At 39.1% G+C, this 15,324-nt stretch overlaps 1 protein-coding gene across 33 annotated transcripts in view; it reads left to right on the top strand.

Moving 5' to 3' along the window:
* LOC102294395 (ankyrin-3) overlaps positions 1-15,324 on the top strand; it is a 185,381-nt gene that overhangs the window by 37,873 nt on the left and 132,184 nt on the right. For 21 of the 33 annotated variants that reach the window (XM_042223810.1, XM_042223801.1, XM_005913636.3 and 18 more), the window contains exon 1: positions 3,070-12,339. The exons of 2 other annotated variants lie outside the window; for them this stretch is intronic. In XM_042223810.1, the coding sequence (XP_042079744.1) occupies positions 12,223-12,339 (117 nt within the window). In that variant the 5' untranslated portion in view covers positions 3,070-12,222. Of the gene's footprint in view, positions 1-3,068; positions 12,340-15,324 lie in introns of those variants that run through there. 10 more of the 33 variants (XM_014335609.2, XM_042223832.1, XM_014335608.2 and 7 more) reach the window with 5 other exon arrangements.

Raw genomic sequence — 15,324 nt, 5'->3', positions numbered from 1 at the left:
ATTTTGATGTGAGGGGACCCAGAAACACTCTCTGAAAATGAGAAGAAGTAATAAAACTTCATCATCATCTCCTATTAGTGGAGGAGCTATGGCTGTAATGGGTGACGTTAGTGCTTGTACGGCCATCTACCCAAAAGTGCGCCAGCCCAGCGGGAAAATGCACGGTATGTTAGATTACCAGTCCAGCCCTGATAATAAGACAACTTTAAAGGAAGTGGGGAAAAACATAAACCTGCATTATTATGGGCAAAAGGGTCAACTCCACTGGTTGCAAGAAGAAGTTTCACTTGATTTATCACCCCAGTAAATATTTCCCTGATGACTTTATCATCTCAGTTGGTAATCTTAGGTCTTTTTAAGATTTTTTTTCCTCAATAACCAAAAATTACATTTCAGCTTCCTAAAACTGCTTAGATTACATTTAGATTTGAGTTGAATATGCCAATAAAAAGATCTAAAAAAAAATCCTTGGTGTGTTCTGTGGTGTTTTATAAGTAACTGAAATGATTAATCAGTCATTCAGTGTGACCTTTTGAGCTAATTTTCAGCTCCAGATATTTCATTTTGGATTTTGTGTGACTAATAGTTAAAAATAAACTACATTGATCTCATACTGGGCCTTAGTGCAACCAATCAGATCATCCACTGTCTGACACAGGCTGCTTTATATCCTCTCACTTTATGCCTACTTTCTTCTGATTGGCACTAGTAAACACAACAATTAAACAGCAGGTGTGTGTGACTTTTGCACTCACAGAGCTTTGTGGCTGAGATGACCATATTAGGCATATCCCCTCTGTTCCACATCCTATAGATAACACGTCTAAAACTAAGTCTTTTATATAAATACATACATAATATGAAATAACTCAAATCATAGTTTCGCATTTTCTTTAATGAGATCTATCTGTTGCTGTGGAGGGATGTGAAATGTGAAGGAGTGTGATGAGGTTTCATATGGCCCTGGCGCGGCGAATGAATACTCTGCTCGCAGTGCTATTTGTGGCTCGTGTATCTGGTTGCCTAGGAAACAGCTGGCAGAGCGCCAGCAGGAGACTGAAGTTGACCCCAGACAGACAGACAGAAAGTCCCAGATAAAAAAGAAAAACTATAACTGAATACACAGATGTATACATTCAGTCATATATCATAGTTAGTTTCACAGTGAAGGTGAACTCTGATTGACTTGTATCTCTCTGTCTCTTCTAGGTAAGTGGCTGTAATCGTGCCTGTGGACTCAGCCCCTCATTTGAACCCTTCATACTTGTCCTGCGAGCTCTATCCTTCTTTCTTTTGGCTTGAGAAGTTAGGAGGTAAAAAGCAGATTTGACGTATAGTTTGACACATGCTGACCATTAACGCCAGGGATTAGATGGCACTTTTGTGGAAATCACCACAGGGTTTAGTCACTTTAATTCAAACTAAAGCGTTGTTATGATAGGGCTGACCTTTCCATTGTGTAGTGAGAACGCTCTGCTCTCATTAACAGAAGACTTGGTGGATGTGTTGCACAGGTGAAATGCACGACTTAGGGCTGTATTGAAATTATATCGAGTTAAACTCCTCCGTCCTTTTATTACATTTCTCTCAGGCTCATTTGTAGAGCTGTGGTTAGCCTCATCAGTCTCCATAGTGATAGCACACTAATCTTCTCAAGCCCCTTGTCGTTTTTCTATCCTCAGTAGTGCCTGCTTGATTGGTCCTGATGATTTCGAAACAACTTTCTGGATCTCAGTGTGAGAGGGAGTTTGCTGATGTTGGCAGGTTGTAATCAGGTCATTGAAATAGCTCACTGCTTAGACTGATACTCATAGGATGTTTTGACCAATGGGGGCAGCAAAATCAAACTGTGACCCATTTTTTCCTACCCATGGCTCTGCATGATGCCCTAACATGGTCATCTAAAACACACAGAAGTCCGTCCACCCAGCTTCTTTTTGCCATGTTTTCTTACGGTCACCTCTTCAACCTCACGGGGGGGCTGGATCCTATCTCAATTGTTTTAAGCCAAGAAGCAAGTGCACCGTCAGCACGTCACCAGTCTGTCTGGGTAGCATATAAAGACAGAAACCAATTTAAATTCACATTCACACCTACAGCAATTAACCTAACCCCATGCATGTCTTTGGGTTGTGGAAGCAAGCCGAGATAACCCACCCACATGTGGATAGAAAATCCAAACTCCACAAAGAAATCAAATCCAGGACCTTCTTGCTGTGAGCCAACAGTGCTAACTGTGCTGCGCTTGTTTATTTACAATTTTTATTTGGATTTACTCAATTAGACCCGTTTTGAAGTTGGTGGCTCTGGGAGCATTTTTATCGCAGTTGCATGCCACTTACCATGTCTTGGCATAGCAAACTCTTAAGAAGTCTGTAATATTTTATTTGTTCTGATTGCACCGATTAGTAGGTGTCTGTGTGATGCAACCGGTCTACAGTCTATGGATGCACTTTTCTAATCAAACTTTATTGCATTGGCTGAAGTTGTCATCTGTTGTTCAAATAAGGCCACTTCTGGCTCCTTAACGCCAACATAGTGGCTTCCAAAATGTTAAAATTGAGGCTTTGAAATGAGACTCAACAAACCAGTGGGTGGTGGTTATGTCCATCTATTCTATTCAGTCTATGGTTGATGCAACATTTACGGAGCAATATTCTTCACCGATTCTCAGTCTAGTTCCATTCTTGAAGCTCTCTTCCATGTCCTGGCTCTTTAACTTGTAAATGTTTAATATGTTTTTAGTTGCCTTCTGGTTTGAGTTAAAAAACAAAACAGCAGTCAGAGATTCAGGTGACAGCTCCTAGTGGGGTCATTTATGTTTTCATTCAGTATCTGTTATATGCAAATACTATATTTAACTTTGAAGAAATTTATGGTTAAGTACAAATAAAGTGCATAGTACAGTATGTAATACTATTAATAAACAATTAAAAAAACAATGACTTGTTATAGTGCTGCAAACATTTATAAGAAACTCAAGGCTTTTATTAAAGTCTTTAAGTTTTAGTTTTTTTATAACTAGTTATAGATTTTCAAGAATATTAATATAGCAATAAATTGTATTATAAGGCTCTTTCTTATGATAACAAACAATTTGTAAATACATACCTTTTAATTAAGTTCTATCTAAAGCTTTACCAAAACTGATGCAATGCAGTTTCTGGCCTCACCACATGTAAAACAAGTCAACTGGTCAGTTGGTTGCACCGTCTCCTCAAACATGAGGGCTCACATAACAAACAAAGCATCTGCGCCAAAGGTCATTCGAGAAGCAGGAGATCTGGGTTCAAATGTGAATTTTTGGTCTGCTTTGACATTTAAAAAGAGGTTTTGCTACAGTGGTAATGGAGGTCCGAGAAAAGGTGGATGTATGATGGCTACTATTACATGCATCTTCCTTTATGAACTCAACTGTGCTGCTAATGGATGTTTTTTTTTATGGGCTGTCTGGACCAGCCACACCCAAAACCCCCTTGCCTCCAAATGTGATCTAATCTGCCTGACTGCTGCTGCAGACTCCAAGCATCATCCAACAGCTACTTTAACATTGCAGAGCGTATTATGTTGTTATATGTATCCTTATCTAGTTTAGGTCCATTTGCAATGTACTGTGTCGGATATCTGCGTTGTCAGTGTGGAGAGGGTGGAAGGAATAAAGCATGTGTGTGTGCGTGAGGAAGAGAGAGATTTGCAGAGAGTATCAGACAGAGTGAAGAAACAGCCGGGGGAGACAGAGGCCATGTGATGTCAAAACAATAAGTGTACTTCTTAGACATGACAGTTGAGAGTCACTGCAAGAGCTATGATGTGTCATTTATTTGTGTATTTAGTAGAGACCAACAACTGCTTGGATTTGCAATATTAACAGCCGTATTTGCAGATTTTTATACCAGAAATTTATCGGTCTTTAAATGTAATATAGTAATATTTATTATTGCATGATAAAAGTAGATCAGAGTATAATAATTACTGCACGATAAACCAGAATTTTGGCCGCGAATTTACTCACACAGACTTAAATATTCCCAGCAGTTTACAGATTATGAAGGCAGCACTTGCTGTTTAAGGTCACCTAAAGACTGCCAGGGAAAAATCTCCACAGGATTTCTGACTCCAGCTTCACTATCTCCAACTTTGACTGATGTTTGATGTTATTCTTGTGTTTGTACTGCAACTGTGTCATTGAAAGATGTTTCATGCCTAAGTCACAGAGCCTTAGAAACCATTCAGTAACATCCTGGCAACCACAGGTTGCTAGATAAAAATGTATATTCTCCAACTGGTCTGAGAGTGACTGCTGGGGGTTGCTGGCTGTCGCAAAGAGAGTGCTTTACCAAAACCCTCTTATTGTAGCTTTGGTCAATAGCAGATTGTTGTAGTTTGCACGAAAAATGCCCTCTTGTCTGCAAACACTGGCCAACTTCTTGCTAAGCAGTAGTCAAACCTGGAAAAAGCCTAAACTTTTGGTTCTTGTTTATGCTTTGTATGTATGGTTTACAGCAAACAACAATTCTGAATGACTTTCCATTAGGACCACATCCCCTCCACAAAAGTTACAGAAAGAAAGTTCCTACAGAAGGTTCTTGTATTTTATTTAAAATAAAGAATTGGATAGCTTACAGTATGAAGACTTTGTCTAAAATAAGTGTGGCCGAGCAGTTATCTGAGATGTCACGTGCATCTAAATGATGTTATTTTTTATAAAACCCTGACTTCACGCCTAAATCCACTCAGATGTCGATGATGTGCCAAGTAAGATGGTCTCTTACCTTTGACCTCTGCATTTTGTTTTTTAAATTCATTAAATGCCATGCAATATTTAAGTCAGGATTCAGCAGCAGCAGCTCAAGGCCTTATAGTCTTCTCTGATTGGTCAAGGTTTCCATTTATACCTTTTTTCATGTCCCTTGGTGTGTGAATTTTCAGTGTTTTCTGCATCTTTGACAAACTCAGATGCAGGCAGATACTGGTTGGACCAGTGCAGGAGTGCCACTTATTAACAATAGGACATCCGGCTCTCCTGTTGTTAGCGATGAGGCTTGTCAGTCAGCAGATATCCTGGCTTTTAACACAAGTGGAGTTCAGTATTGTTTACAAGATATAAATCACTATAATTCTAAGACTGGAGTACCTGAACTAATTAAAAAAAAAAGAAAAGAAAAAACTGTGAAGAAAATATGCTACTGCGGTGGGACATTCTTGTTTTATTGAGGCTCAAATTGGTATATTTGCACTGGTAACATACATTTTTCACATTGGCAGCTCATATTTGTGGCTGTGGTGTTGTGGTTTGGGGAATTCGGTAATCTGCTTATGGTGTTGTTTGTGTTATATGCTTGCTTTCTTCTGCAAACTAGGATTAAGAGTTAAGAAGTGCATGAATCAGCGATATTAAACTTGAAATATCATTGTTACTGGAGTTGTAATGATTCCCGTTTCTGGCAAGTGGAATTTGGAGTCACAGTGAGGTTGCATATCGAGTTAAAGATTTACTGCATCAAGTTTGATGTCCTTTCTTCAAACAGGATATTGTATCAGGACATAACTCAGGGCAAATGAGTGCTGTATTATAGAGACACTTAAATTTAATGAACAAGGTGGAGAGTTGTGCTCCAAATGGATTAAGGATACCACTCGGGATTATTTAGCGAGTCCCTGAAACTCCATGAGGTATATGTACACTAATGGAACATCAAATTATCTGATGCTTTTGTCTTGCTTTTGTAATCCTCACCCACCTGGTGCTCTGGTGGAGGCTGAAACAAACTCTGAATGACTTTAATCTATGTTCAGTGCCTAAACACTTTCCTCAGTTTCCTCTGGTTTGTGAGCAGGTGAAAAAGAGCATGTTTTCTGTTCTGACGTCCTTGCGTATGTTAAGCTCTATGAAGGAATGTTGCATTAAAAAACACCAAAACAGGAAAAACAAGCGAATCAGCTCGATAAAACCGGACATATTCATGCGGATGATAATTTGAGTGCTGTGAAGAGTCATTATCGACAGGTCCTAGCTCTTTATTTTATTTAAAACTAACTGATAATTAAACTAAATTTGACTTTTCAAGTCATTTTCACATTTTACATATACAGGGACTGAATTAGGTTGTTCGTGAATGCCACTCAAACTTCTAAATATTGTATTTTGAACAAGCCCACAGGAAGATATTTTTATCTGTGCTATGCTGCCCCCAAGTGATCAGAAGTGCAACTGATAGTATACAAAACCTTTATATTGCCAAATCTTTCACCAGCACATATAGACACCTACACAAAAGCCCAGCTCTCATGTTTGGATTACAGTCATATATGTGCACATTCCCTCGTGGTGACAGGAAACAGTCTCTGTGAATTTAATGTCTGCAAATTTGCTTCCACCGCGTAACTAAAGCTGTGCAGGGACCTGGCTGTATGAAATTGATTTGCCAATAGAGGGAGCCAAACACCACAGTTATTATCTGTGGGCGTCATTGTTAACAACACTAAACAGCTTGTAATCCATTCATTTTGCTTTCTCGTTCATTTTGTGCACCAGGATGGATGTGTCCTGTTTTTTATGAAAGCAGATATGAAATTATTGCAGGTAAACTTTTTCTTTTGTGCACAAACGTACATGAATACAAAGGCACTCTCTGACTGCTGTTTTGTTGGCTTTTACTGCCGATCCCTGAACAATTAGACCCAAACATATAAAATACTGTCTAGAATGTTTGTGCAGATGAAACATGAGTGTTTGTTTTCTCCTTGATAGTTTGATGAGCTCTTCCTTTCTTTGCAAATGCTTCTTTGCAAGTGATCAACCCAGGGAACAAAGTAGCATGTGCCCATGTAAGTTGTAGAATTTTAAGGATTCTTATTCTGTTTTTTTTGTTTGTTTGTTTTTTGTTTTTTTCCATTTTTCTGATGCATTATTAGATGATGAAATGGGTTATAATTCATACATAGTCATATGGATAATAGTTGTTGTTTGTGGACAATTTTATCTTGGGGAATTCTCTGGTTTCCCCTCAGGTCCATACTGTGATCATCTGCTATATTGGTTCCTACCCTGTAATGCACACTCCTCCAAGACTTCATTAACTGCAGTTTCATGTGTATGTGCGCTGAGTAGTTTGCTGCAGGCGATGGTTAGATCAGCAGCATAGGGACAGAAAGATTGATAAAAGAAAAACATCAGAGATAGACTGAAAGGAAAGGAGGAGATGATGAAAGAGTAAAAAGGGGGGAAAATGCAGTTGGCTGGCATGTTTGCTGCTGACCCACATTTGGAATCATGACATTTTTCCTGAGTGTGCTATTTCCTCTGTGAGTAGGCTGAAAGAAAGTCTGAAAGAAGGGTAATTTCACTGCAAAGACACTGCCAGAGACTGCAAGCAACTTACAAACACCCTTGTCTTTTTTAAAGAGTAGTTTTAAACATCTGATCCGTGTACAGAGAAATCACCTGCTGTTAATCCCAGTTTCACAACAGACAAAGGGACTGTAAGGTCCAGTAATTCTAATTCATAAGCTCCTTTTACAGATGGAGATAATGAAGGATTAGTTCAATAAATCCTGATGTCACTGACTGACTGATGACTTATTATGGTGCAGTAACTAGAGTTTAGGATGTGATTAGCTTGAGTGGAATTTTTGAATGTGGAACATTTTCCTTCTGATTTTAAGGTTGTTTAAATATGTATCATGATAGTTGAGGGGACTGAAAAAGACGCTCAGTACAGTAAATGAATGGATCGACTGGGAGTCAGCATTGTTGATGCATTCCCAAATTGCATATGCGTTCAGTCCTATGCTATAACCTTTGACCTGTTGTATTGGAACAGCTTTAGTAAGCAGCCCTGCACGAGACAATTGCCAAACTGGCTGAGTCCAATTCCCTCTAGTTATTGCACAATTGTAATTTAATGTTTCACAGCTAGTATTTGTACAGTATAACCTTTTGTGACATTCATTATCTATCTATCATTATCTTTTAAAATATTGCCATTTAGTAGCAGTGCAAATAATAAAATACTCACTTGTAACATGTCTGTGAAATATTCAAATTCAGATTAAAATGCAACTAGATTTACAGGAAACCGCTGATCAGTATTCACACAGTGTTATCGTCCCAGGCTAAGGAAAAGAAAAGTTGCCAGAATTTTGGTTGACTGGCCAGGTCATGTTCTGTGTGTGTGTGGATATATTGACGGGGGTTGGACAAATAGAAGGATAAAAAATAGTGCATTGTTTATTTGCAGTTTATACATCAGAAACTGTACAAAGAATTGCATTTTTCAGCCATAGTTTTGAGAGATCTACAGACAGTGATGATAGCAAACACTGAAAGTATGGCAAAGTCTGGCTGTTGCTGATTGTGTCTTTGCTTGGCTGTTTTTGTGAGCAGCCTGAAGCTTTGGCTGACTTTGGCTGTGTTATATCACACACACACACATGCACATGTCTATATATATGTTAAAGTTAAGTAAAATATTACAAAGAAACTAAAAAATTACATTATTACAGTACTTAAAAAATAATATATACATTAGTTCCAGTACCCAGCATTGAAGAGCTATTTTAGCTGCTTTTACTGGGGAAACTGTTTCCTTCATCAATCAGTTGTTATTACTGGAAGATTAGCAAGCTTTCTTTACAGTAGCTATGCACATAGGCACCATTTGCTGTGATGGTGTCATGTTTGTCCATTCACTCACTGGCTCGTAGCCAGAGGCAATATCTGGGGCACAAGCTGTAGTGCAGCTTAGCTGTTGTGTCTGCATAGATATACCACACTAAACACCCAATTATGATATTAACACCTTTCCCATGGTGTTATCTTCAGTCACACTGCATACAGTTAATAAAATTATGTCTTGCTCATTATGTCTTGCCAATCAAAATCATAAAAAACATTATTGGGCCTAATTATAGCTTAGAAATATAGAAAGAAAAGGATATAAAACAGAAGATAGATGTTATATGAAAAAAGATGCTGGTTGTTCATATGAAACATTCTCTCCTCTCCCCTTTGTTATTGTCTGTTTGTAGGTAGGACCACCCTTTCAAAAGCAACAAAAAATACAGCGTTCTCATATCCCAGGCAACCAATAGCCAGGCTCCTTTGCTCTCACATGTTCTTACCATAGACCATCCCCCCGCCCATGTTGTTAATATTCAAAGGCTGCAGTATCCAGAAATGAGCTCATAGCAGGACTCATCACACACATCCTGGAAACCCCAAATAAGAAATGAAAAGATTTAGAAATGCATTTATGACATGGTCTTTCTGACTTTACACACTGACTGTGAGGTATATACGGAAATATGAATGATCGTCATTTAAGGAGATGTGGTGGCTTGTTGCTCATTACTCTTATCACCTCAGGAAACAAACTGGATCTCTGCTTCTCATTAATTTTATGCTGGTTGGTAATGCTTCCTTGAAAGTAGTTGCCTCTAAGGTCTTGTTATTCCATATCTGATTATTTTAATTTAAAATGAATATGTATCTCAATAGTATCCCAGTAATTGATCTGTTGGTCCGAACATGTCTGCATATACATTTTTCATTTAGTTCTACATTTGATGTCAAAATGTTTGCGATTTACCAGGCTGTCATTTTTAACATGATGGAATTACACAGTATGTTACAGTAAGTTTCTTTCATTAATTCAATATTCAATATTTTCTCAGTGTTCTGAGTATGATGCTGAAATGTTTTGTGTGAAATCTCAATGCATGCACCATTGCCGGTAATACAATGCCATCAATATACTACAAGTTACATTTGCGTAAGCAATGCTAACTAATCTGAATTTCCTCACAGCATGTGACACATTTTAAAGACATCCCACATATTTTATTAATGAGCAGCCTCCATAAAAAGATCAACATATAAGCCATCCTGTTTTAGTGTATACCAGGATACCAACATTTCCTAGTTACCACTGAACAAAAAGTACAGCGGAAGCCAGTGGAAAACACGGCCAACAGGGGGCGACGTCGAAAAAAGTTAGACAGTGTAGAAATAAACGACTGACATCAGCTAAACTAAATGTTCCAAAACATAGTATGCTGTAAAGTCGAGACACACATCCCCACGAGAACTAAATGATCTAAAGGCAATCTGTGATGTGCATTATCCAATATTTATTGTTATGAATGTCTATATATCAGGAATATGGCGTTCTGCTTTAATAGGCACAAAATACTTCAAAAAGAAGAAAAATTTATTAAACAAGGCTAAATGTGAGTGTGAATGCATGCTGTGTTTGAATCACTCTGTTCCAGGATTTGTTTGTGTAGGGTTTTGATATCTTCATATCATCATGACAACAAAAATCCAGTTTCTCAGCTAGCACAGGTCCTCACCCAGATAGGACAAAATCAATTCACCAATTTGAGATTGAAGAGAGCTGGATATTCTGATCTAAAATCCATGGTACCAGAGCCAGCCCAAGCTTTGATGGGGTTTTAAGCACAATTTCATTTGGGGTCCCTGCCCACGTTTAATCCCATCACTATCCACTGACCTCAGCACTGCCAATATTATCTGTATATTGCCATGGACGCTCATTTGTGCATTATATATCGAGCACAACCATTATCATGGCTTATGAGTGTAATGTAATTATTCCTAGAAAAATACCTTTATCCTGTGTTTTCTTTTCTTTTCAGACCAGAGCGATAAATCCTTTTTGAGACATATTTATCAAAATATTCCACTGTCTTGTGTATGATTACTGTATTACTATATAAATATACATTTATCAAATGTCTGGTGTGACATTTCAGGTGCTCTTGGGGGCTCCCGCCAGCTGCTTAGTCGGCTTATGCCTCAGGCTGGCTCTACATGACACAATAAGATTTAGCTCAACTTTCAAAATAAAAGCTTCACTTCACTACTTCAGTTGCAGGTTAGCACTGTATTCTCGCATTAAAAAGCAATGGCAACATAAGTCACAAAATATACTTAGCTGTTATTATAACCTACCAAAGAATACTAAGTGTGTGGGTTTATATGTACAGTGCACCTTTATGCTGAATGGTTTGTCAAAAGCTAAGTTAAACATTATTATTGTAGCTTTGTATTAGATTGATCTCTGCGTAATACTTTGTGATTCAGACAGTTAAACTCTGATTAAACAAAACGTGGTAATGTATTCAACTGCCCTTGTTTTCATATGTAAAGGAAATAAAATGAGGATCAAGATGGCAAAGATGCTGAAGTTTCGTAACCAGAGCGTCATGGCTGCAGACTTTGCACGGTGTGATATGCTGGACTCCCATTGTGTGTTTGTACTGTATGTACCCTGCATGGAGTCTCATCTTCCTTTCTCTCTTTATCGTTCAGCCATAGCCAGCTGGTACTAAGCAGAGGTATTCATCCATCCCTACTCCCTCCTTTTTTGTGCTGTCCCAGCTGCTCTCTCTACCTCTCTCTCTCTCTGCCCCCTCCTTTTGCACCCCTCCCTCCTCTTCCTCCCCCTCCTTCTCCTTCTCCTATCTAAACCTCCTTTCCTCTGTCATTTCCCTGCTGTTCATGTGTCCCGGCGAGGCGTTGCGGACCGTGTGTGTGTGCACTTAGAGGATGGCTCAGTGCTCAGGTGCAGGCAGCAGACTTTGGGAACCAGTCAAGCAGGCAACAGGACCAGACTTTACACCCAGACAGAGCTTTTTGCTGGGCTGAGGGCTGGAGATTGAGCCCCCTTTTTGGACCTCCATCCCTGAAGCTCTCTTAATCTACCTGTAACTAAGCTTTCTTTTATACAGTATTCATTAACAAGAGGACCATTTCAACTGGGTTTGGATCCTAAATGTTTAAAGGAAATTCTTCTTTTTGTATTTGTTATAATTGGCACTCATTTACACTGTGAGCTCTGAGTGGAAGCAGCTGTCTTGTCAGCCATGGATTTTGCAGAGGTGAAAGAGAGGAGTATGTCCTGTCTGTGCCATGCCCCAAACTGGACCTCAGTGGATAGCTGCTGAGGGAAATAAGGCACAAAAGAGAGAGCCAAATCTTTAAAACGAGGACAGGAAAGTCCTCAGACAATCTCCCTCTCACACACCTGTGAGGGCTTACTCTCTGACAAAAGAACAGCCGAGAAGAGGAGGAACAAAAAGATAATTAGGAGCCAAGAAGATAAGGCTAAAGGGGAGACTTTGGGTCCAGACTCCCTTCCTTCATTCATCCCTCCTTTTTCAGTTCCCACCTGTGTGGATTAATTGGGCTGGAGAACCATGGCGCATGCCGCTTCGCAGCTGAAGAAAAAGGCGGACGAGAACCTCGCTGCAGAGGAAGAGAAGGAGAAGGAGAGGAAGAAGTCAAGGAAACGGTCTCGCGAACCAAAGAAAAAGGTAGAGAAAGACAAGGAGGGAAGGATGAGTTTAGAGGGATAAAATTGGTCTTAGTAAGAGGGAAAGTAAAGGAGGAATGAGAGCTGACACACAGGAGGAAAGAGAAATGTTTGAGACGTGGTGGTCTAGTGAAGGCTAGGTGCTTCTCTTTTGTCACGATGCAGCCTCCCATCACACACATGCACACACATAATCATGCATGCACGTACGAGACACTCAGCGGGATAAGAGGGGTGGTCCCAGAGGGAATACTGTGGGGGGTGAGTGGGGAAAAAAGACAGAAAGATGGATGTGCAGAGAGCATGGGCAGAGAAGAAAGGAGAAGATAACAGGAATCAGCTACAGAGAACAGACTGGGATTTCAGGCAGCTGTGTCAGCTGCTGTTATGTTTTAAGTGACTTAAAGTCACTGGTTTGGTGGCTTTGTTGTAAAGAAAACAATATTTTGAAAATACATAAAAAAGGTACCACTCATAGGGACACACATACTTTAAATCTTCCTCTCTTTATGGAACTTTTTCAGAAGAAAACATAATGTCCCGTTTTATGCCATCACACCACACATTCAACCTCCTGTTCGACTGTGACGTGAGAGGTGTGGGACTTTGGGGGAGAAACGTGTACCCCAGCCAAAAGCGTCAGCAGTCACACTCTGCGGTTAGGTGTGGGCTGTCTGTCTGTGTGCGCCTGTACATAAGTCATTGTGCAAGGACGAAGTTAAGACGAAATCACTGACACACAAAAGCACCTAGAAGATGATCAATAGGTCTGACTTGAAATCAATAAATATTCCTCACTGCATTGACAGCTTCACTTTGTAAACTATCAGTCTTCTAGCTGAAGTTGGACATCAGCGTCAGGTCCAGTGTTTGAATCCCCTTGACAACTTGCGCGTATGTGCTTATTTGTCCAAATGCATCTTTGTTTGTGCTTAAAATGCTTCCCGTTTGCTCTTGCGTGCACATGCTGACATTTGGGCTTTTGTGTTTGTACACATTGACCAGCCCGAGGCTATAATTAGTTCAGGGTTAGCCACCTGTCACAGAGAGTCAGTACCCCTGACCTCATTAACATCAAGGTCAAAATGGACATCACTTCCTTGGCCTACAGGAAGTCAGCTAGATGTGAGTTAGCTGTGCTCTCGTGGTGATTTTATTAATTTATTCATTGGCAATTAAGCTTTTATGAGAAGACATGGTGTAGGAATTAAAAAATAATAACTTAAATATAAGAAGTCCATTCCTACATCTGCCACTAAATCATTTTCATAACAGATGTTTGCCCATTAGTGCTTAAAATTCTTTACATAATTCCAAAGAGTAGTCTCAGAGGAAAATCTTGCCTTAAAACAACCTAAGACATCAGATGCAGACTCTGCTGTTTTAGAGAATCTTTCAACTCGAAAAAATTGCGTAGACCAGACTAACTTTCATATGGCTATAGGAACCCTTCACTTCTCTTGTCCACTTTGAGCAAAATTGATTGGTTCATTGGAACAATTTTATGTGCAGTCTTATGTTGGGTTTTGTGAGTTGAACAAATAGGACTTAAAATCTGTCTTTCTTTCAGTTTAAGTGGAGAAAATCCTTGAAACTAAGCAACAGATCAGATTGTGAATGCCACCTTAAATCAACTGTATTCTTTTTTTGTTTTTATATCCACTCATCCTAATGGAAATGATAGGATGAGCGAATGCTGCAACTAATGGCTATTTTAATTATTTATATATTTTGCAGCTGGAGAAAATGGATTCACAAACTCCAGGAACTTAAAGTGATGTTGTTTTGTCACACAAACAATATAAATCAAATGTGTGTTTTATACAGTAACTTAACTAAAAAATTAAATGACAGTAGGCTTTCCAAAAATGTCAAAGTTGTCAAGTAATCAGTTAAGCAAATAATACTTTCAACTCAAAAGTGAAACATTCAAACAGTCTGAAATGACACTAGTGCCGTTTGGTCAGTTTTCATTATAGTTGGGCATGGGTGTCTCCTAAGTGTTGTACAATTTTCTTTCTTTCTGTGCAGTGTGTTGGCATCTGATAAGCCTTCAAACCCATTGATCTATTTCTCCAGCTGTTTTTCCTGGGTTATATATTTCTTGTGAAATTGTTCTTTTCTTGGAAACCTGACTAAACCTGTGAAACACTGATATTTTTTTTTATCAACCCAGACCATGGTCTTTTTCTTAACCCAAGTAGTTTGGTACCTAAACACATTTCTTCTCACCACTTCTTATCTCCCCCAAGAGGACTTTACTTTTTGTGTCCATGAACACTTATGAATAGATAGGTTTTTCTATGTATACAGAAAGAGAAAAGTAGTGTCCCTGAAGAAATATCAACAACATGAATGCCACAAGAATGTTGTATAGATGTATTTTTTCAAAGAAGTTTAAAACCATGGGAATGTATTTATTTTATTTGCCAGGTTGGAGTCATTCTTTTGAGAAGCAGTAATGATCATTGGCTACGTAGAAGGGCAAATGCAGCAGGTAATGATGTGCCATAAAAACACTGCATGATAATGGGGATTCATCAGGAAGCTGAAAGAGCTGAATTTGAGTCGGTTTGGTCACAGGTTTATGGTTTTACTATAAGGCAACAAGTAATGTTGATGTAGTATAATGTGTGTATTCTGACGTCAGCAGTTTCCCGGTGTTTGTGGCATAACCTTGTCATGGGGATATCAGCTATCACTGGCTCACTCAAGGTAAATCTATAACCCCGTCTGCCCAGGGCTAATTCTTGGCACCAGGGAGCAAAAAATATCTTCTCCCTCCTCGGCTCACATCGCCACAGTTATCTTTAACTCTCCTCACTTTACTTGATCTCTCTCTTTTCTCGTCATCTCTCTCATACTGTATGCCTGAAATGGCTCTTCAATGTTGATTAAATAACACACTTCCATTTTCGATCATAAAAGAACAGCTAATTATAAAGAGTATCAGTATCATTGTTGGCTGTATGTTAAATGGGTCACT

The sequence above is a fragment of the Haplochromis burtoni genome, unplaced genomic scaffold, assembly GCF_018398535.1.
Source record: "Haplochromis burtoni strain Fernald_Lab_line unplaced genomic scaffold, NCSU_Asbu1 Contig_6, whole genome shotgun sequence".
Taxonomy (NCBI): Eukaryota; Metazoa; Chordata; class Actinopteri; order Cichliformes; family Cichlidae; genus Haplochromis; species Haplochromis burtoni.
The sequence above is the reverse complement of the archived record's forward strand: the minus strand, read 5'-3'. Positions and strand labels throughout refer to the sequence as shown.